This window comes from Antechinus flavipes, chromosome 5 (assembly GCF_016432865.1).
Source record: "Antechinus flavipes isolate AdamAnt ecotype Samford, QLD, Australia chromosome 5, AdamAnt_v2, whole genome shotgun sequence".
Lineage (NCBI taxonomy): Eukaryota > Metazoa > Chordata > Mammalia > Dasyuromorphia > Dasyuridae > Antechinus > Antechinus flavipes.
This window is the reverse complement of record NC_067402.1, coordinates 274,093,837-274,118,654: the sequence shown is the minus strand read 5'-3', so window position 1 is coordinate 274,118,654 and position 24,818 is coordinate 274,093,837. Positions and strand designations below refer to the sequence as shown.

Below are 24,818 nucleotides of genomic sequence, written 5' to 3'. Positions count from 1 at the left end.
TGTGTCTTCTTTTCAATGATTGAATTATCACCTGTGCTGATGATTCCCAAATTTGTATCACTAGGCCCAACTTCTCACTTATACCTGTTTCTCTCCACTTAGGTGTCTCACTGTTACTTCATACTCAGCTGTCTCAAAAATCAGAACAGCCCCTGTTTCCTCCTCCTCCTCCCTGCCACATTCCTTCAATCACCTAGACTAGAAACTTGGTAGTCTTGTCTAGCTATTTTTCATCCACTTACACTAGATAAAACAAGAAGACTGAGGCAAGAGGAAACAAAGAATAAAACAGTCTGTCTTGGAGGAAACTAACCCCACAAGGGAGGACATAGTTGGTATATGAGTGAGAGAGACAATAAGGGCTGGAGAACTTCTGAGAAAAGATATGTTCTTATTAAAGATGGTGACCTTCTTCATGGAGGAGACTAGGTCTCCCTCTTTAAGCTAGGTCTAAGCAACTTTCACAAATGACAAGATTTAGAGAAAACGAAGTCCTCCCAACTTCAAGGAACAGCTTGCACAAAAATGCCAAGGTAGACATGTTCACAGTATTTCTCGGAAAAGATGACTAAGACTGGTCAAAGCAAAATATATGCATGAAGAAAAAGTGAGGGGAACTTTGGACCAAGATGCTTTTCTCCCATACTCTTATTCCATTAAAAATCTAAAAATAATACCAGATCAAATAAAGATTGAGAAATTCAATAAGCAACTACATTAAATGACTTCACCACTCCAAAATGCAGAAAAGGTCAACCAGAAGCTGACAGGCAACAGAAAAAAGAGCTTTGCCAGGACTGTCAAAGTCCACTCTCAGGCAGATAAGCAGGCTGCATTTCATTACAGGCATCAGAGACCGGTCAGTCTAAGATCTCCTTATGCTGTATCCAAGAGGCAACAATAGGCAAAGATTCAACCATAAAAAAGAAACCCAAAGCAGGGACTTTGGAAACAACCAAACACTTCCTAAGACCTTCCTGTCTTCACTCCCCCTACTATTCCAGTCTGTCTTACAGAAAGGGAGAGGCTGGGAGAAGGGATATAACACAATCACAGTTATGTACAGGAAGACAGTTTTAGCTTTATGTAAATTTGCATTGCACAAATTCAACTTCATGTATAGAATTCTAAAAAAAAAAAAAATTAAAAATTAAAAATTAAAATGAATAATAATTCCAAAAAAAAGGAGAAGGAAAAAAACCAAATCCACCTATATTAATTTTACTGAGCTCTGTTTTTGGAAAAATAAGAATTCCATGAGTGGACTCATTTGTCACAGAGCTTCCTCAAGTAGTGTTTACTTTAAGATGGCCTATTTAGATCTCAGTGAAATCAAGATCATCTAATGACAAGAACATGAAGGTGAGATCAGAAACTTATGAAGTGTGAAACAGTTCTGCAATAATCAGGGAATATGACGGGGTGTCAAGCACAAATAAAAAGACAACAGAATAGCTGTGAGGGTCCAATTGAGACAATGAGGAGCTTACAATGGACAGCATTTTGAACTTACTAGAACAGAAATTCTTAAATCTTTGTGTCATAGAACCTCTAAAAGTCTAGTTAAGTTTATGGATCCTTTCTCCAAATATTGTTTTAAAATAATTAAAAGAAATGTCAAATTTCAGCTAGAGGTTATTGAAAACAAAGATTGAAAAAACCCTATACTGCAGTTCACAGTCTTCACAAATCAATTCATGCACTCCAAATTATAAACAGACTTTTAAAGCAAAATCTAGAAGACTAAGAAAACAATAAAGAAGAGAGATTAAAAAGTGACTAGGGTCATGTACTGGTAAAAACAAAGTTTTTAAAATGATAAAGAAAATGTCTGTTTCTAGAGTCAGATAAAGTTAGAATCAAGCTGATTAAAATAAGATGTTGAAAAATCCAAGTTTTTAATCAATGTAAAGAACAGATTTAATAGGTTCAAGGAAAAGGAGATGGGAGATAGGATGTTTTAATTAGAGAAGTTGTAGATCAGAGAGATTTTTTTTTCAGAAATATGATTTTCATACTATGCTCCAGAAAACTGTTGTTCAATTACTCCATATTTTCTATTGCATATAACAAACTCCTCTTCCATTTATATACATATATATGATTACATAATTCCATTACACACATATATATAATTACATAATATATACTCAATACAATTCTATTTTCCACGCTCTCTCTAATATAGTAAAGCTTACTGTCAGTTCTATGTTGCACATACTATGGCTACGTCCATCTATCTCTATACTCCTACTATTTCCCCTCAAAACACCTAAAAAATCTATCTTTTCTTCTTCAGTTACCAAAATCATTTTCATCTTCCAAGTCCTACCTTCTTCACCATCACCTTCAGCACATCTCTCTCTTATGCATTTGTAGAGCACTGAGTACCACCAAATTTAGCACACAAGTAATCTGCCATCAAAGGAGTTTTCTATTTATTGTCTCTTCTCCCCATACCATTTAAGGAAAAGGACTGTTTCATTTAACTTCTGTATTAACCACACTGCCTAGAACAATACTAGTAACCCAGAAGATGCTAAATGGCTTGTTTATTGAAGTATTAAGAATAAGTCTTAATAATATCAATTCTTCCTACTATCAACACTCTTCTCAAAGACAGATCAAGGAATTCTTCAGTTAGATCATTTAAGTTGATTCCATAGTTCAAATTGTAAGAACTTCTATTTATATTATTCCTTCAAATTCTGTAAATAGATTCAAAAAATAAAGTAATTTAATCACTTTATTAAATCTATTTAAGTTACATAAAAATTTACCTGGATTCTTCTAAAGGATGCTGGACGGTAAGAAGTCGAGGATGTCGAAGACGGGTTAACTGTTGAACTCCTCGTTTAAGAGAATCAATGATCTGATCTTTTTCAAACTTTTGATATTTGTCAATCTGCTTTTTATCAAAGACGAAAACAGCCACTTCCTAATAGAAAAATTATATGTAATTGATTTTATTGAAAATATATACACAAGCAGTATTCCTTTGTGTGACAAAAGCTTATCTAACAGAAATACACTAAGAATTTACCACAAAGTTTTGTTAGACAATATGTACAAGTCAAATTGAAACAAAGTATAATATTTTTCTAAAAAAGAAATCCATTTTTCTTGATTGGAGAAATGCTAAGTTATTTGGAAAAAAAGTCTATCTACAACATAAATCTGATTTTTTAAAAATATGAGACACAAGTACCTTTCTTGGGAAACTGAGATTTATGATATCAGTACTACATGCAAAATGAAAATATGTAATATGCTATCCACCCTTCGGTCTGTAGTAAATGTTCACTTATCTTGAAGTCAAAAGAGAAAACTCAATGCATTAATAAGCCTCATAATGCTATATTATAGGTATTCATAATGATCAAAAGATCCCTGAAGTAAATGTGAGTTAAAGAATCAATTCAGTACAAGCATCTCTGGAAACAAAATGTCTTTATATATGAATGGTCATATTATATTGTACACTGTCTCTCCTTAACCCCAATCCACATCTATTTCAGATCAAGCTCTGGTTGGTGGTCAGTAAAAAGAACTTGCTCCCTATACCTTTTCTTTACTTTCAATTTTCACAGCTTATCTGAAGCTGACTACAATAAAAATCTAATATTAATTTACATACATGTGTAAATGTGTGCATATATAGTATTTTTGTTATTAGTTTTCTCAAAAAAATCTGCCCTTCCCATTATATTTGTGAATCAAAAAAAAAAAAAAAAAAAAGTATGTCTGACAGTATATGAGTAGTTATAATGATACTGCTATATCATGGAACTGGAAAGCCCTATATTTTGAAATAAAATGTAATTATAATTATCTATACTATCAGTCTCTAAGATACTTGAAAATTACTCAAAAATCACCTTCAGAATTTCATTAAAGTATCCTCTCCTATTTTAACTATATTTTCCTAAAGCATTTTAGAAATAATATGAAATCTCTGACATTCTGGGATTAACCTGGAAAATAATCACAACTTATAAGAATTGTTTTCTATGAGAAAATATGTTCCAAATTTTAACACAAGGCCTGACATAGAAAGGAATTATTCTATTAAAGTGAAGCTCTATGATTAATTATGAAATAATTATAAATCTTTGACAAGTGGTAATCAATATATAGGATAATTAACTATCAGTAATTAGGGTAGTTGATTCATCAAACCATCTCATTCCCCAAAGGTCAGATGTAAACTATTGAAGAAAACACTAACTTTCTCTCTCTTTCTTTATAACATATAGCACACATTCAAAAAGTAATTTATTTAAAACTAAATACAAAATAAAACAAAATAAAAAAGGAAAATTAAAAAATAAAACAATGTCATGTGCACGCAGAACATTAGCAGAAATATATAATAATGAATTTCCATTTCAAGAAAGCATATGTAATAGTAGAAATTATAAATAACATGAATCTCCATCTTTGCTTTATTGTTAATTACTTTTGTTGTCTGCTGTACACTTTTTATTTTATTCTTTTTTTCGCTTTTCATCACCCTATCTCCCCCAAGCAGGCAACAATTAAGCAGGGATATATTTATATATACATACGCACCCACATACACATCTATATATACATACACACATAATATATATGCATTACACAAACATACATCTAAAACAATATTAATGTGATTGGCATAGTGTAGATTTCTCTCTTGATTGAATCAAGTTTGACTTTGAGATCAGTAATATTAAGCTCTATTTTTTTTCCTAATGAATTCTATTCCCAATCCTTGTTATAGTGTTTATGTATATCTCTTAATTTCCTATCCCTGCTAGCTTTTCTACTTTAATTCTACTCCTTAACTTGCCTTGCTAATACTTAGCCATCTTTTCCCTTTTTTAGTCCATTCCCATTAGTTTACATAACTTATTCTACTCCCCTTAATCTAAACACTTTCCTGTGCCCTCACTTTATCCTATGCCATCCTGCTCCTCCCTCTTTATCCCTTGCCCATTAATTTGCATACCCAGCTCCCCTGGGAAAATCTTCACACTCTCTTATACTCCATCTTATTATCCTCTTCTCTCCCCCTTATTTTTTCCATGATATATTAGTCCTCATTTAACCTATTCCTAATGTTAAGTTTTCAGAACTACTGAGCCCTGCTTCTTCCAATACCTCCGTTGGTTCTTTCTCTGTACTTCATTTGTACAACATAATTACTTTTTAAAACTTATTCCTAGACAGTTTTACTTTTTTAGAGTCATATCATACTTAAACTGCCTCGGTCTTTCTTTTGAGCTACTCAATTACTGAGTAGTAGTAATTACTGTCAATCTTAAACACAGTAAATACTTTATGTAAAAATCATAAACAATTTGTTCTTGTTGAGTCCCCTGAAATTAATCTTTGATATTAGGTCTTGTATATTACCTTTTCTATTCAGTTCAGATTTATTAATTGAGACAAAGCCCTGTTTGAACAAGCAAGCTTGTTCAATGTCCATTTTTTGAGTTGAATATTATGGTTAGTTTTGCTGGAGCATACATTTTAAAGAAACAAGGCCAAAAGATCAAAGTGGGAGAGAGTTAACTATGAAAAGTACTGGTAGATTTTATTTTAACCTATAAAAGAACAGCAAGTTATATCCAATAAAGACGTATAAAATCTTGTATAATAATTTTCTTCCACTTTTTAATATGTGTGTGTATTTATATATGCAAATGTCCTCTCTCTAAGTATTGAACTTAGGAATAAAAATCAAAATTAGTTAAAATAAAAAGAAATTTGACCAACAAGTTTTTTTCCCCAAAAAAGATAAGGAGCTTTCCATTCGTTCTTAATTTATAAGATTTACCCTAAGTAAAATAATTTGATGTTTTTATAACTGAATTCCTGAGTTAGAAATATAAAAGTTGGGATGACACCATCATAGATTTAGAACTGGAAAAGAAACCTAACTGTTACCTAGCCAAAGCCTTTCACTTTACTTTTAGGAAATTGTGGTCCACAAAGATCAAATAAAACTTGCCTGACATCCTATAAGTAGCATGTGGCAGAACTAGGAATATCATTTATTTTAGCACATAGTAAAAACTGGAAGTTAACCCGACACTAACATATTATTGTCATATATTCCCAAGTTACTGAGATACAAAAATAAATTTTTTTAAAAGCAGTATTCTTTCTGGTGATACTATATGGTTACATTCTACAAACTACCATAATCTCTAAAGAATCAAAATAGATAACCATTTGAAGTTTTACACAGAGAAATAGTATGCAACATTAGCAAGATTAGGTTACATGGCAAAACAAAACAAAAACAAACAACAACAAAGTATTAAAAATATATAATAAATGTTTGAGGAGGAAAAAAAACAGTGGGGACGTCACATATTGAGAACTACAGGTCATACATTAATACTTTAAAAAATATTACAAGACTTAGAGGAACACTTCTAGCACACTGAGTGGTTCCTACAAGGGGGGGATCATTGAGATCAAGATCTACCAAAATATCATTAAGTTCCCAGAGAGCCCATATTTTTCCTCAGTGTAATGTACTTGTTTCCCTTGAAAACACAGGCAAAAGTAGTGGTTGAAAGTACTTTAAAGGATCACTAAAGATAACTTCTCCACTAAAGCCAGATAAAGATGCCAAAAAGATATTAATACAGAGGTTTGAATGGTCTCCTCCCTAAAGGCCATAAGGCATAATCTGGAAAGAATATCTTTGAAAAGTCACTATAACTAATGACCCAGATACATAAGTTTTTGTGCCTCATGATCATTCATGTGCATAAATCCTACTTTAGAGGAAGATATTCTATCACATTTTATAAATGCATCTAATTTAAGTGTTTCTTTTTTCAAGTTGTTATGTCTTTGCTAAATTGCTTTTTTTTCCCCTTTTAATTCTTGATTAGAAGAAATGGATGGAGAAGGGAATTATCTAAAATATCTCATTAAAATAGAATTTTTCTTTTTTAAAGTTTGTGGCTCTGGGAATTAAAAAAAAAAAAAGACAGACAAATGACAGTTCCTACCCTCATTATACACAATACTTTTAAATTTTATAAAATACTTGTTAGAAGACAATATAGCAAGACTGATATAATAAAATGAATGCAGAAAACTTCATTTTCAAATGCTTCTTCCAACAATATGTGTATACCCCTGGTAAATCACTTTTCTAAGCTCCCCAAGATTATTATACTCTATATCTTACAGGCAAGAAAAAGAAGATTCAAATAAATGCACTTAATAATATTAAGTCATACAGACAGAAAGGAGTCTTTCACTAAGACAAGTCTAACTTCCATTTATTCTTTTCTGTTTTCTTTTTAAGCTATCTACTCCAAGATTTTCTTTCTGAGAACACAAATCAGGTTCTCAGTAAGTTTAAATAAAAAACTGCTTATACTTAGAAAAATCTTTGCTCAAGTTCAAATTATTTGTTTACTTGTTTATCATTACACACTGGTAAGAAATGTTGTTAAAATACTTTCTAGTGCCATAATACATTTAATCTACTTTTAAATAATATTTTCTTGGCTCTGCTTAATTCACTTTCAATAAATTCATATAGATCTTTCTACACTTCCCTAAACGCATGGCTGTCATCATTTTTTTTTTTTTTAAGCAGCAGAGTAATATTCCATTATATCCACGTTCCATAATTTGCTTAGCCGTTCCCTAGTCAGGAACATTTATGCTGTTCCAATTCTTTACTATCATAAAAAGTGCTGCTATAAATATTTTGGCACATATGAGGATTTTCTTCTTATCAATGGCTTCCTTGGATTAAATTACAAAATTGAAATTCTGGTCCAAAGCCTTATTCAGGCTTCCTTTTAAGTCCCTTAAAATTCCTTCTTTTACTGGATGCCTCCCCAAACCTTTCAATTCTAGTGTCTTCCCTCTGCTAATTATCTCTTTTTTATTCTAAAAATAGTTTGCTTGTATAAATCTTCCCCATTATGACAGGGACTGCCTTTTGTCTTTTTCTATCTCCCAATGCTTGCCTAATAAAGATTAGGCACTTAATAAACATTAATTCAAATTGTCTTCTCAAATAATTGTGCTGACCACCACCTCACCTCTACCAATAATGGACCTGAAGATTTCTCTTTCCACAACTGTTTCAAAATTGACTATTCCCTGACCAGCAGGATGAATACAGAAAGGACTGGCGAGACTTACATGAACTGATGCTGAGTGAAATGAGCAGAACCAGGAGATCATTATATACCTCAACAATGATACTGTTTGAGGATCTATTCTGATGGAAGTGGATCTCTTCGATAAAGAGAGCCTTAATTCATCAAAGACGGACAAAAGCAGCTACACCCAGAAAAAGAACATTGGGAAATGAATATAAACTGCTTGCATTTTTGTTTTTCTTCCCGGGTTATTTATACCTTCTGAATTCAATTCTCCCTGTGCAACAAGAAAACTGTTCGGTTCTGCACACATATATTGTATCTAGGACATACTGCAACCCATTCAACATGTAAAGGACTGCTTGCCATCTGGGGGAAGGGGTGGAGGGAGGGAGGGGAAAAATCAGAACAGAAGTGAATGCAAGGGATAATGCTGTAAAAAATTACCCTGGAATGCGTTCTATCAATAAAAAGTTAAAAAAAAAATTGACTATTCCCCATTTTTTTTCATCTTTGCCAATTTGCTATGCAAAATCCTATAATAGTTTTCATTTAGTATTAGTTATTTGGTATATTCTTTCAATATGGTTGCTAATATTGTACACTTTTTCTTTTGAGAACACTAATTGCATGTTTTTGGAAAAATAAAATATTAATTTTTTAAAAAGGTCCATCTATGTCTGTAATTGGTGATTTTAAGCATAAATAAGTATTGTACTTTTACTAAGACTTTCTTTATCCAGTGAGAAAATTATGAGGCTACATGGTTTTGTTTTGAATATGATGTAAGTATTGTTTTTCTAATACTGAACCATCCCTGCATTTAGTTTGACAAGATTTTATTGAGAAAATGTTCATTTACACTTATTAGCCTATAGTTCTTCTTCTTCCCCTGTGTTTTATCCTTCCCTGGTTTAGGTATTACAATTATGTTTGTCTCATAAAAGGAATCTAACAGAATGCTTTCATTCTCAATTTTTTAGAATAATTTGTACAGCACAAACATCAATTGTTTTTCCAAATTTTATATAATTCTACTTCCTTTTCTGACATTGTAATTTCTCTATATAATCTGTAAATCTGGGCATTTTATATCTTTAAAAATATTCCTTTTATCTTTTGTTTTCTGTTTTGTTAACATTTAACTATACATAATAGGTTCTGATTATTCTTTAGTTTTTCTAGTTTTGATTTCAACTTGCTCATTTGCTATTTTGTTGGTCTGAATTTTTGCCTTCTTTTTAATTAGAACGAAAGTATATGAATTTTATTCATTAGTCTTCAAATATCAGCACTCGAGTTCCATTATTTCTTGTTTTCTGGTTTCAGGTTTTTCTATTTCTCCTTTAATTTTTGTAATTTCCCCTTGTGTACATAGTTTAGGTTTATCTGTTGGCTAATTTTAAAATGCACATTCAATTCATTAATGTTCATTTTTTTCAATTTGTTAACGTATGCTTGTATGATATGATCCTTCCAAAGGACTACTTTAGTTGCATCCCAGATATTTTAGTATTATTTTTCACTTAACAAAATTCTTTTTGTTTAATCAGTTCTTTGGCCCACTCATAATTCAGTAGTTTGTGGTTAAGTCTCAATTTAGACGTTATTTTTGTTTCTATTCCCTAAATTGACTATTTTCATTCCATTATAGTTTATAAATGACTCTTTGTCTTCCTATATATTTTTTGTAATATTTATGTGCCCTAAAACATGGCAATTTTTTGAAAAATTCCATGTATCATTGAGAATACATACAATCTTGAGCAGTCTTTTTAGAAGCCATCAGTCTTTTGGCAATACCTTCTAGCTTCTCCAACAATTTATTTAGTGCTATATTTTCCTTTTTTATTTATTTTCCTGTTAGACTTATCCATCACTGAGAAGTGCAAATTACTGGTTACTATTTATTACTGTCTTTGTATGTCAGTAGTTCAATTAGATTGCTTTATAAAGGATTTAGATGCTACGGCATTTGAACACGTGGTGTTTTGGGTTTTTTTTTTTGTTGTTGTTGTTGTTGTTTTTTACATTTATGGAATAAAATAGCATTTCTTCTTATTTTTAGTTTTTCACTTGAATTTGTTTGCAGCCTCCCATTCAAAGCAAAAAATGATTCATCTGGGGGTGTTGTGAGGTTTAGTCAATGATGGTTCAGGCCAATCTAGTTATCTACTATCACTTCTATGAGAGATATGTTTTCACCCTTCTCTCCTCATACATTTCTTTATGGTTTGTTGTTGTGGTTATTGTCCTTGATTGTTTATCCATCTTGTATTTCTCTTCTCCAGGATGCTGAGATGCAAAAAATTTCACCATGCCTTGTGATGACCGCGTATTTAAAATTAGCCGGAGTCAGGAATTCAGGTTAAGGGAAAAATCTTCAATTCTCAGCAGAGGTGAAGAAGGATTGCGATAGCAATATGGGCAGCTGCGACAGGAAGCCAGCTAGCAGAGGGGGATCGGAGGTGAAGGGCGGTCACGATAGCAATACGAGCAGCTGTGACAAGACGCCAGCCACCAGTCTCTCTTTCCGCTTCCCTTTCCACTCCCCTGCCTCTACCCACCAAAATCATTTCCTATACAACACATCAGGACTTGCACAAAGAGTGGGCGGGGACCATTCTTTCTCCAAGCTTACATATTAATAGAGTATGGTCCAATTACTTTTTAGCCTCATGTGCTTGGGACCTCAGTGCATCAACTCAAGCCTCAGCCCATTACAATGACTGATTTTCTTTTTAGAAATGTTTCGAATGTCTTTTTTCAACCGAACATCCATTTTTCATTTCTGATCAAGCTCAGATTTGCAGAGTGTGTCATACAGAGCTTCATCTTGAGATCCTCCGAGCTTTAGAATGTTTTGTTTCTTCCCACAGCATCAGGCGAGTTCAAAATTGTCTTCATATTATTTGAATTTTCTTTTCTTTATATCTGATGGACTTTTTCTGTTTGCTTGAAGGCCATATTGTCTCTCAGTAGAAATATTAAATTTAAACATTATGTCTCTTGATGTTGAGCGTGTAATTTCAGAAGTGGTTTGTGCATTCTTTCAACTGTCACTTCCTTTGGATCTGGGCTTTAATTATGGTGTTCAGGTTTTCTGACATATTTTGTTCTGGTCGATATCAAAGATCTTTAAGTTGCCTCTACATAGCATGTCTTTCAAGATCAATATGGTTTGCTTATATGGAGATTAAGCTTTCTTTTAAATCAGTGTTTTTTGCTTCTTTTCTTCCAGATTGTGAATGTTAATATACAGAAATGAAAGACAATCAATTATCCCCCTCTATTGTTTATCACTTCTGCTGTGAAGGCTAGAAATTATACTTTCATAATTCTTATTCTTTTAAGCAATTTAGGAGACTCTTCCTATGTTTCCTCAGTCCTCTGATGATACACATTCACAGAAGTGTGAAATTTTTACTTTATTTAGAAGCCATATTTCCTTCAGCTATTAAATCTTGATTATTGGTTTAAGTGCATATACTAAAAGTTGTATAATTAAGTTGTCTTCTTCCTAAAATTTTTGGTCAATTTTAGTTTTTTTTCCATCACTTCCCCCAGTGGTTCACTTTTCTGATCATTTCCTTGGGAGGCTAGATCTCCTCACACAAGTAATAAGTTAAAGTTTACCAGCTTCAGAATCTGCCTCAAGTGAGTTCTGGGAAGACAGAATTAGCCCCAAATGGATGCTGGGCTCTTTCTCTTTAGTTTAATGAAATGACATAGAGCCATACATGTGCCTTGCCTTCTTTCCTCTGGTCAAACTCTGATACATCACAGAGCAGCACCCTAATACTTCCGTCATTATCTGAGCAAATTTCTGTAGTTTGGATATCTACAGCATAAGGATGTAGAGGTGAAATCTTTTACAAACTGTGCATTATCTTGTCTAGCACTACTATAGTGGGTGATAAGGGAGTGGGCATTGAAAAAGCGTGTTAAGGGTTAAGAAGTCTTTTATTATTAAATATCAAATTTTTTACCTATGAGTTCTTGGTAGCCCGGAGAAAGCTGAAACTGCTTTATCTCTTGCACTTAATTCTTATTTTGGAGAGGTCGAGAAGAGCAAAGAAAATGCCTAGTTCTCCATTTTGTTGATTATGTGATTTGGGGCAGGATTTACATTTTAGAAAGCTATCTCATACCCTTCTTTAAATACTCCTGTGACTTCTCCTTTCCAGGAATTCTATGAAAACAAGCAACGTATACCACTTCAATGACATTTAATCATATACTGCTTTGTATTATATTGTTCAACTTTTCATGTATTATGCATTAGGTATCCAAAAATCTAAACAAACAAAAAAGCCAGAGCATGTTAAATCAAAACTACCCACCTATCTGTAATCAATGCTACATCATCCCTGCCCCTCCCCATCCAATTCGGCATTCTTCAGACAATAGTATCCATACGCTAATCCCAAAACTAAATATACCAAAAACCAGGCTTTTCATGCCAACAATTCAATTTCAGAAATTTTTACTTAAACTAGGAGTTTAAAGACAAAAATCACAATTATCCATGCTTTCAAGAGATTTGCATTCTCTATAGGGGGTTGGGGGGAGGGAGAGGGGGAGGGGAACCAGCTGTGGGAGTGGGAGGGAAGAAAGGAGGGAGAGAGCGGGAACATGTGGGGGAGCTAGCGGGGGAGGGGGGAAGGGAAGGAGGGAGGGATGGAAGGAGAGAGGGAGAAAGGGAAAGAGGGAGGAAGGGGGAGAGGGGAAGAAGAAAAAAGCACACAGGGAGAGAGAGAGAGAACAAGGGAATGAGGAAGGGAGAGAGGGAGAAAAAGGAAGAGAAGGAGGGAGGGAACAAGAGGGAGGGAGAAAAGGACCAACAGCGAGCAGGGGAGGAAGGGAGGGACGAAGGGAGAGAGGAAGAAAGGGAGAGGGGGAAAAGAGGGGAGAAGGAGACAAGGAAAGAGGAGGAGAGGGGAAGAGGAGGAGAGAGGGAGAGGGAAAGAGGGACAGAGAGAAAAAGGGAGAGAGGAAGAGAGAGGAAGAGGGAGAGAGGGGGAGAGGTAGGAAGAGGAGAAGAGAGGGAGGGAGAGGGGGAAAAGGAGGAGAGGGGAGAGGGGGAAAGGAGGAGGAAGCAAAAGAGGAAGCAGAAGTGAGTGAGGAAGCGAGCAGGAGCGTTCGAGGGAGTGAGCGGAAGATGGGGGGAATGAGCAGAAGATAGGGGGGAGTGAGGGGAAGTGCGCAGAGCAGGGAGAGAGGGGGAGAGGTAGGAAGAGGAGAAGAGAGGGAGGGAGAGAACAAGAGCAAGCAGGGGAGAGAGCGGGTGAAGGAGGGAGGAGGAGGGGGAGAGAGGGAGAGAGGGAAAGAGGAAGAGGGAAGGAGGGAGGGAGAGGGGAAGAGGGAGAGAAAGGAACAGAGGGAGAAGGGAGGAAGGGAGGGAGGGAACAAGAGCGAGCAGGGGAGGGAGTAGTGGAGGAAAGGAGGGAGGGAGGGAGCAGGAGCAAGTCGGGGAGGGAGGGAGGGAGACAGGGAGAGAGGGATGGAGAGATGGAGGGAGGGGGGAGAAGGGAAGAGAGGGAGGGAGCAAGAATGAGTAGGCAAGGGAGGGAGGGAAGGAAGGAGGGAGAAAGAGAAAGAGAGAGAGAGGGGGGGGGAGAGAGACAGATTTTTTGGGGGAGGGGAAAAGTTTATTTTTTTTTTAATTGAAGCTTTTTATTTTCAAAACATATGCAATGATAACTTTTCCACACTGACCTTTGCAAAACCTTGTGTTACAATTCCTCCTCTTCCCCCACATCCTCCCCTAGATGCTAAGTAATCCCATATATATTAAACATGGTAAAAATACATGTATTCCAATATAGGTATACGTATTTATTTGATTATCTTGCTGCACGAGAAAAATCGAATCAAAAAGAAAAAAAATGGGAAAGAAATTAAAATTCAAGCAAATAACAACAAAAGTGAAAATGCTATGTTGTGATCCACACTGTTCTCACAGTCCCCACTCTCTGGATATAGATGGCTCTCCTCATAAGATCATTGGAACTAGCCTGAATCATCTCTTTATTGAAAAGAGCTACATCCATCAAAATTGATTACTGTGTAATCTTGCTGTTGCAGTGTACAATAACCTCCTGGTTCTGCTAATTTCATTTACCATCAGTTCATGTAAGTCTCTCCAGGCCTCTCTGAAATCATCCTGTTGATCATTTCTTATAGAACAGTAATATTCCATAACATTCATTATACCATAACTTATTCAGCCATTTTCCAATTGATCCACTCAGTTTCCAGTTTCTTGCCACTACAAAAAGGGTTGTCATGAACATTTTTTGCACATGTGGGTCCCTATCCCTCCTTCAAGATCTCTTTGGGATATAAGCCCAGTAGAAACACCACTGGATCAAGGGTATGCACAGTTTGATAACCCTTTTGGTTTCCCCATTACTACTCTAATTCCTTTAACCTATTTTCCTTCTCTTATTGTTAAAGCCAACATTTCTAAAACAATATTAAGTAGTAATGGTAATAGTGAGCAACCTTGTTTCACTCCTGATCTTAGTGGGAATGGTCCTAGTTTGTCCCTCTTACATATGATGTTTGCTCGTGGTTTTAAATAGATGCTACTGATCATTTTAAGAAAAACTCCATTTATACCTATACTCTTTAGTATTTTTAATAGGAATGGGTTTTGGATTTTATCAAATACCTTTTCTGCATCTATTGAGATAATCATATGATTTTTGTTAGTTTAGTTATTGATATAGTTAATGATGCTAATAGTTTTCCTAATATTGAACCAGCCCTTCATTCCTGGTATAAGAGAGATTTTCTTAAAGAAATAAAATAATAAAGGGAACATTAAAGAAAATTTCTCAAATGAGAAAATCTAAAGTAAGTCCTAAAGGAAACCAGACATTGTAAGAGGCAGAGGGGATAAAAAAAATACATTTCAAATGGAGTAGACAAATAACTGGGTTAGTCCATATTTCAAAACAAATCCTTATTATCTGTGCCCCTGCCTTTTGCAATCTGTCTCCTGTGTCTGAAATTTACTCTTTTAATCCCCTCAAAAAAAACTCAATCTCTCTCCCTTCTCCCCTCTCTCTCCTTCTCTATCCTTCTTCCCCTCTCCTTCCTTCTCCCCCTATTTACTTAGTATATGAACAATGGCAGAGATAGCTATAAATAGACAAGACAATTAGACAGATTGTCCTATGGTTTTGCATAATACTTTCTTCATGACAATCCTGTGAGGTAACTATCATACCCATTTTACAAATGAGGAACATGAGATACTGAGAAGAATTAAATCTCCTAAGGACCCACAGCTAGAAAGTTCAATTAACAAAATGTACCTAGGTCTTGTTCTACTTTTTATATTTCCACAAACTTGTCTTTTTAAATTACCATCAGAAATATTTTTCAAAACCTAATACAATTCTTTCCTAGAAAATTAGTTATACTTTAAAAGTGGCAGGTAATCAACCAACTGTAATTTTGAAATGTCTGACTAGGCAATGTTACTTAATTACTTGTAATTAGTAAGCTACATAGAAGGTGTTTCTAATGAACAGGGTTGGCACCTCGTGAGGCAATTTGGTACAGTGGACATTAGTAAAACATATATTCAAGACCTATAATCAGATAGCAGTCAAGTGACAAAGCAACTCAGTTAATCTTATTTCAAAGAATTCTGCTATATACCTTAATATTACTAGAAATAGTTTACATGGATAGTATCAAAACTGGTCATTTCTGACTTAACTGCTTTGCTTCAGCACATTATTATTATGCTTCACAAAATGTTTTCCTTTAATACCAAAAAAAAGTATAATACATTTAATGTGTGTAGTTCATTAAACAATATTAGCAAGGCAACATCCACAAACACAGGAACGCTTGAGAAAAGAATTTGGATTCCGCCATATGGTGGGGACTATGTCCAACTCTACATGTGATATCACATATAAAACATTATTTGCAATCAAATGCTTATTGCAGAACAATTTTTCCAATGAATACCCATAATTATCATATTGAACAATATGGATTACAGAGAGCTATAAAATCCCTAAAAACAATCACAGTAATAGGAACTGATATGCTTATCAGAATTACTTTGAAGTACTCCTTTTTTTCTAAGAGAAACAAAAAGGTCAACTCCAAAAATAAACATGTAACACTAACTTGTAAGTTTTGTTAATTTATAATAAACACAATTTTTAAAATGAGAGAGAGAGAAGCACTATAAAGGCAGTTAGGGGGCACAATGCTTAGCCTGGAATCCAGGTGACTCATCTTCCTAAGTTCAAATCTGGCCTCAGATATTTACTAGTTGTGTGACCCTGGGCATGTCATTTTATCCTATCTGCCTCTTTTTTCATTTGCAAAATGAGCTGGAAAAGGAAATGGCAAACTACTCTAATATCTCTGCCAAGAAAACCCCAAATGGGGTAGCGAAGAGTTGGACATAACTGAACTGATCTAGGTAAAAACAAACTCATCAGGAACACAAAAATGTTCTCCGAAACATACTTTGATAATTATCTTTTTAAAAAATTTAAATTATAATTTAAAATTATATCCTATAACAATGTCTGAGAGCCACAAAAATTCATGACATTATCACATGAAGAGAAGACAATATACATGTCATTTTGATCTTCTGAACAGTGCTAGATGAAAAGCAGCAAAATTGAAATCTAATAGTATAAAACAACTTAAGAGTGACTTTTTTGGATGAAGAATTCAAAAACTCTGATTTCACTAGTATAGAAAACTCCTAATGTGGGAACTCTCTACATCAATACTACCTTACAGAGTTGCCTGGGGCAAAAAGAGCAGTAAATGATTTGATCCCAATTACACAACAGGCTTGAGGGTATATGTGGGGGGTAGCAATCCAACTCAGGGGTTAATACCTATTCCTTCCTGTTTGCATAATGTTATGATCTCAAAATATTTCACTGGTTCTTTACAATTTACACTCTTCCAAGTAGGTTACTGGGCTTTCATCTGATTCAGTGTAAACTTTGAAATATCAGGTTACAGTGCAGATGTTTGACAGTTTTGGAGAGTAGGTGTCAACTTGTACAACTGGAAGGAATTCCTCATTTGAGGACTCCTCAATAACCAATGAAATCAAAGTTCCAGTCCTATTCCTAATATTTCTATTAGGATAATAAAATACCCATTTGAAACTGGGGTATGGAAAAGTAAAGTAAGTTGTCTGTTCAAGTTCACATCAGAAGCTGGAACTACAAAACAAATATTTCCAAACTACATCTGAACTTATTTGTGTGTCCCCCAAGTACACATACATACAAATTACAAATACAACCAAAAACATCATTCTCTCTACAAGCTTGCACAACTTGTCTACTCATACCCATCATATTGGTAAAGCTGATTTAAAAAAAATGTTTGAGGTACTGTTTAAATATATACACATTAATATCTCTACTGTAGAGCTGTGAATTAGATCAACTTTTTTAGAAAGCAATTTGGCACTAACCCAAAAAGTTTCCAAAAACTGTGTAATACAACTACTAGGCCTATCCTCCAAAGTGACTAAGGAGAGAAACTACCTGTATTAAAAGCTTTTTTTGTGGTGGCAAAAAAACTAAAAACTGAGGGAGTACTTGAGAAATGGCTGCACAAATTAGGGTAAATGAATAAAATAGAATAAAGCTATATTGTAAGAAGGTACAAAGAGACCATTTGAGACATACCCAGGAATATTTGTATGAATTGATGCAGACTGTAATGAAAAGACGCAGATCAATTTATACGTTAACAACAACACCATGCATGCAACTTTAAAAGTCTTAAGGACTTTGAGCAGAAGAACCAACCATAATTCCTACTGATCAATGATGACATATGCTATGTTGTTCTGACACAGAGCAGAATTATATACATCTATGTGTCTTTATATTATACACACACACACATATATACACACACATACATATATATGCGCATATGTACATATATTATATACTTCTATGTGTCCTTTATATATATGCATACACATTTATATAAGATCCATATGTTAAATACATTTGTATACATACACAAATTTATGTATACATATATGTATATATAGCCAAAACAGAAATTTATTTTGCTTGACTAAGCATATTATAAGGGTTTTTTTTCTTTTTTTTTAAATTCCCAATAGGGGAAAAAGAGAGAAAAAGACATATTCATTGAAAAAAAATAAATGTGAAGAAATCACTTGCCTAGATAAACCTAAATAGAGTTTTTAAAATAAGTTGGAAGCTTAAAGCTTTTTTCACAGTGAATGCTCATTTTAAATTAGGAAACATGTCAAAACATAATTTGTTTAAACAAAAAAAAAACTCCTGGAAAATGTTAGGCTACCATAGCTTATAATCCCAGACTAAAAAAAAAGTATATGCTATATTAATAAATGAATTTGTGACACTGCTGTAACGAAAATATTTGTGTTCCTAGCCTAATTTACTATTGATCAATTAATAAATTTATTTTAAATTAAGAGCTTTCTATGTACCAGGCACTCTGCTAGTCACTGGAAAAACAAAGATAGGCAAGATAGTTCTTTGAATATATTTCATTTCAACAAAAATGAAATATATTCGAACTTCTATTCTCAAAGAAAAAGTCATAACACTCTAAGTCATTATTTAACTCTCTAAATATTCCCTAGAAATCAAGTTACAAAATAATGTATTTCTTAAAGTTATACAAATAAGAAAAATACAAAACAGACTAGGTTTCAATTTAAGAATAACTGAGGTTCACAATAAGTAGTCTCTGTTGCCAGGACATATCTAACATCATTAGCTGAAAATGCCAATGAATTAAGTCAAAGAAATTTCCATTTCAACCTTTAATTTTTTTTTTGAAAAAATTTATTCCAAATTTAAAAAAAATGTTCACTGCTAAATGTATATAAAGAACTTGCATAAAAACATTCTTACAACTGCAATCATCTATGTGCACAATTTTATTTCTGTAGTCCTAACAACTATGATTCATTATAACTTTATTAATTATTCACAATGAAATGTTCTCAGCAAAAATGACCAAATGTAAGGAAGAACAGAGGAAATTGATTATAAAAAAATCAAAAGAAACCCATACAAATCATGACTCCTATGTAGGGGCTTAGAAGTGCACCCTTCTTTCCATCTGACTGAAAAATCAATCTTAATGACAGCATGCAATCTTTTCTAGTTATTCCTCTCACACACCCTCTCCACTCCACCAATCTACACATGAAAACTCTAAGTAAAACAAAGATGCTGAAAAGCTAGAAATAACTAGCATAGAAAGAACCCAGCACACCAATAATTACTTAGCCTTTTAAAATATGCTGCAGAATCCAATTCACTCTCTTCACACACATGAATGATTTTTCTTTTGCTCTGCATTTTTTGGGGTAAGATGCCCTATACTCTTGTCAACCATTTCTAAAACTATGTAAATAAGGGAGATCTTTGAGGAGAAGATAAATGGGACAGGGGAGCACTTGAATTTAACTTACTATGTGAGATTAACAATATATCAATTTAGATTGTAAGGCTATTTTACTTCAATATTATACAAAGAATAGATTATTTAATTGTTAACATAGGAGCTATTAAGAACAAAAAATCCTTTCATCTCCTTAAGCCAAGTAGACAAGAATTTTCCATCAAATATTCAATCTTCCACTGCAAAGTTGATGTCAAATTTAACATGTTTCTATAGCAACAAGAAGCCATCAATATATGCATATAATATTGAATGGAGAAGAGGGAAAGTGTAAAAGACATGAAGTTCATTGTTTCTTCATGATGAACCATTGATCAGACATTTTTTCCTTATTCTTTATTTCTTATTTTTCCCCCTATATCTTCTTATTTGCCTCTCCATTCAATGAGATAAGAAAAATTTTAAGTGTCTAAACCAAAGTGATCTACGTATTTCTGACTGTGTTAATTTCCCCTCTTGGTTAACTGCCTATGAGCTAAATGAAAATCACTGAGGTAGAGAGGTAGAGGAGCTTAAGAAGAAAAAAACAAAGTAAAACAAAACAAAAAAACAGAGAATGCAAATTGACTTAGAAAACCACAAATTAATATTATCTCTGTTGTTTGCTATTTTGACTTTGTTAAACATTTCCCAATTCCATTTGGTGGGGTGGAGGAACAGGCTTTGACTGACCCCCTGGTATATAATGTACTCACAACTCAACATCTACAAATCAGAGAGGATCCAGATCTTAATATATTGCAGCAATTATATTCAAATGCCTTTTTTTTTTAATTACAGCTTTTTATTTACAAGATATATGTATGGGTAATTTTTCAGCATTGACAGTTGCAAATCCTTTTGTTCCAACTTTTTCCCTCTTTCCCCCACCCCTTCCCCCAGATGGCAGATTGACCAATACATGTTAAATATGTTAAAGTATAAGTTAAATACAATATATGTACATATGTACATATATCCAAACAGTTATTGTGCTGTATAAAAAGAGTCAGACTTTGAAATAGACTTTGAAATTAGCCTATGAAGGAAATCAAAAATGCAGGCGGACAAAAATAGAGGGATTGGGAATTCTATGTAATGGTTCATAGTCATCTCCCAGAGTTCTTTCCCTGGGTGTAGCTGGTTCAGTTCATTGCTGCTCTATTGGAACTGATTTGAATCATCTTCATTGTTGAAGAGGGTCACGCCTTTTTTTTTTTTTTTAAAGAATTTTTAAGTTTAGCATCATTTCTCTATCCACCACCAACTCTAGTAAATACATCACCAGTGTTTCAGGAACTAATTGTGAAGGAGTCTTTTTAGAAATGAATCTTTAAGATCATCTTTGGTTCCAGGAACTCCTTGTGAAGAAACTTAAAATTAAATGAGGAGGAAATAAACTTCAATGTAGATCATTACTGTTTATCAATTTATGTCTTCAAGAGCTGTCTGTGGCACAGAGGACTCAGCCCAAGGCAAGTTTCATGGTCAGCACATATCAGAGGAACAATGTGGACATGAGTCTTTCTTACTCCAAGGTCAACTTTCTATCCATTACATCAAGATATCTCACAGGAGCAACTATCTTTTTGATAAAACAAATCAACAACCTGTGTGAGTGTGCTTTTATGCTTTTGAGACTTACATAATTTTATAAATTAAGTAGTGATTTTTTTTTTAAATCTAATCCATGGCTAAATAAGCCATTCTTTGAATGGGATAATTATTAAGCTAGATAGAAAAAAATGACAAGTTACATCAGACATTTTAAAAGACAAAATGATTATATGTCCTTTTAATAAATTCTTGATATGGATTCTGGACCTCAGACATTTAAAAAAGTAGTGATGAAAACCAAATATAAGCAAGATTAAGAACTAACCACTGACTACAAGGTAAATTCTCCTTGATTATATAAGTAACTTTCTCATGAGTAAAAGTTTTATTTTCTACTTCAGTTGATACCTATGAAGCCCCTAGGCAGAGATATTCAAAGATAGGGGACAGAGAGGTGTGTGATGAGGAAAAGATAGCATCTAATTTATAAAGATTAAAAGCTGTGTTACAATATGACTAATGTGGAAATATGTTTAATATAATCGTACATGTGTTACAACCTCTGTCAAATAGTTTGCTGTCTTGAAAAGGGAAAAAAAAATTAAAACTCAAAACTTCATACAAGTGCTCAAAACTACTTTTACATGTAATTAGGAAAAAATAAAATAATATTAATGGGGGGAGGGGGTGTAAACTATGTTAACAAATAGGCCTTTACAGATGGAAAAGTTTTCAAGCCTTTTCCTTTTCCAGATTAAAACAAATCAGAATGAGCCTGAATGACTTGCCTGAGATGAAAATCTATGGCTCCTTATTTCCTAAACTATATCAGATTATTATTCTAATAATTTCTAAAACTAAAATATTATGTCTATTTGGATAGCTTTAATACCACCAGCTTTGTAACAATCATTCAAAAAAAAATATTCATGATTCCCTATCAAAAATAAAAGCCATCCACCAACTACTTTTCAACCATGTCCTATATATTAATAACAATATTTACCCTGTGACCAAAATTAATTTTGGATTTAAATTAACCAAAAGCCTGGCTCCCTGTTCTTTTGCAATTCATTCTTAATCATAAGCATAACTGTTCACAAAAAAGTCAGACTAAAAGCAAAGGATAACACAATACAGTCACCTATCCCATACCTTACCACATGTGCTTTGTATTTATGGAAAAGTAAAAATATGCTAGCTAATAATATTTTAAGATTATGTATTTAAATGTATTTTGGGAGATATGGTCAACAAAATAGAAATTTGTTTTGTTAGTTTGTGCATATTTGTTAGGAGGATTTAGGTTTCTTTTTTAGGGGGGAAGTGAAATTAATTTTTTGAAAAAACAAAATGTAAATTTACCAAATATATATCTCAAGTATTATTAACTTGAGTACGCTAGTCCACATCAATGCCTCTCAAAAAACTATCAAAAAGTGACAGCACTCACATTTCTACAAAATTCTAACACTTATCCACTGATATTTAGTAAGGTAATCTAAACCTGTCTCAAACAGCTAGAAATGCTTACCCAAAAAAGCAATTTTTTTAATGAAAACCTCATTTTAAAACAATGGATTCATTAACTATTCCAAAACATACTAATCTTTATACTCTACAATTTTTACATTCAAATAAGGTACAAATAAAATCTGTCCAATAACAAAAAAAGAGAAAATCATATATAATTTTACATTTACTCAAGAGAGAAAAATGTTACTTTAGAGCCAAAGTCACACTTAATTATAAAAAATTCAACAAATAATTTTGCCACACCATATCATTAAATCAGGAAAGTAAGCTAAAGGGGAAGAACCGCACTTCTTCTAATACAAAGTCTTCATATTACAAGATATATCTTAGTTTTGTTAACATTTGCCTATCTCATAAGACAAATAAAATTAAACTGTACGTTGATATGACACGGAAAAATCTGCAAGTAAGTAGATCAAAACAACAAAAATAATATAGTTTACTTGATAGTATTTAAGACAAAAGGCACAAATGGGTATCTTAAACACAATTTTTATCACTAGCTTTCATTTCAAGCTTACCTGTTTAGTTGACTTTTTTGTGCCATTGAAAATCTTCCAAGCTAGCCCATTGCCACCACTGGCAACATGTCGACCAACATCAAATTCTCTGGTGACAGGATTTCCCATTACTGCACTGGTGACATCAGCTGTTACTTTTGTAACCGTACTCTTCAATTTATTCAGCATGGACTCCATTGTTGCAATGTTTTGTAATTCTATTTACCTAAATATATAATAAAAGGAAAAAAAATGCTTTGAAAATTTCAACAGTATGCAAAAGAAGAGTCTTAATTCTCAGAGATTAACCATGATGTTTTTCAAAAGTTCAACACCCAAAGGTTTTATTTCATTTAAAACACAATACTCATGTATAAAAACTATAGAAGTTTATAACAAGAAAAAGAAACCAGTCATATGTCCTTGGTAAGTAAAAACATAAGCCTGGAAAATATTTTTCCAAATTTTAATTAAAATCGAGATCACACAGAAAAGTCATGGAAAGAAAAGTGGTCAAATGATTTGAACAAATATTTTTCAAAAGGCAAACCATCAGCAACTGTATGGGGAAAAAATCTTCCAATTCACTAAGAGAACGTAAATCAAAACAACAATAAGTTTTACTTGACACATGACAAAAATGAAAAATGATACAAAGAGTCAATGCTGGAGGGACAGTAGAAAAATGCGTACACGAATACAGTTACTGTAGCTGTGCTTTAGTTCAATTCTTCTGAGTGATGATTTGAAGTTAGGCTAGAGAAATCACTAAATTGTTCAATTTTGGGGAATCTCTACTGGCCACACTATTTCAAAAAGGTAAAATACCAAAACAAAATGTAGACCAAACTATCTGTAACAAAGCAAAGCTGAAACCCTAATAGCTTTACTAGAAGAGGGGATTAACTGAGCTGTAGTAAGCAAATACAGTGAAATACTATTGTACAATTTTTTTTTAAAAATGAGGAACTTGGAGAAAAAGACTTGCATGAACAGATATAAGGAGAAACGAGCAGAACTAGGAGCCTATTCACAAAGATTTTTACACAACTAACACGAAGAGACAGAAAAACAAATTGCTGTGACCAATCTCAATCCCATTAAACACAGATGAAATACATAACTTTGTAAGCAATGAGATGGAGGAATATAGGACAAAGATAAATGCACTGTCTTAAATGCATGCATATTCTTAAATCTGATTTAACTTAATTGTTTTTCTTTGTGAGAAGAGTTGGTTTCAATAAATGAATATAGTGTAAAAATCCAAAGGTATCAAACATTTAAAGACCACTCATGAGAAGTTACATCCTTCAAAAGCAGCTTTCCCAAAGTTCACATGAAATTAAAGTCTCATTTACCAGATGTGGAACATGGTAAACTAGAGAAGGAAAAGGAAGAATTACTAGAGGTGAAATGATGGCTAACCGTTCAGGAAAATTCTTCAATGATATAGTTATCCATCAAATATATCTACTGAATCTGCATAAAATGACAGTTACCAGATACATGGAAGCACTTACTGTTTAAGTCTTACTCATTTTTCTCAGTCTTTAAAACCATCAATTTCATGGGGGGTGACAGTAATACAAAAATGCTATTAAAAATCTAAAAATAAAATATT

At 33.3% G+C, this 24,818-nt stretch overlaps 1 protein-coding gene across 1 annotated transcript in view; it reads right to left on the bottom strand.

The window, feature by feature from the left end:
- Window positions 1-24,818, bottom strand: part of SCYL2 (SCY1 like pseudokinase 2) — a 62,066-nt gene that overhangs the window by 22,898 nt on the left and 14,350 nt on the right. The window contains exons 2-3 of the mRNA XM_052001664.1: window positions 23,216-23,420; window positions 2,781-2,938 (exon numbers count right to left, since the gene is read on the bottom strand). Coding sequence (XP_051857624.1) covers window positions 2,781-2,938; window positions 23,216-23,392 — 335 coding nt within the window. The 5' untranslated portion in view covers window positions 23,393-23,420. The remainder of the gene's footprint in view (window positions 1-2,780; window positions 2,939-23,215; window positions 23,421-24,818) is intronic.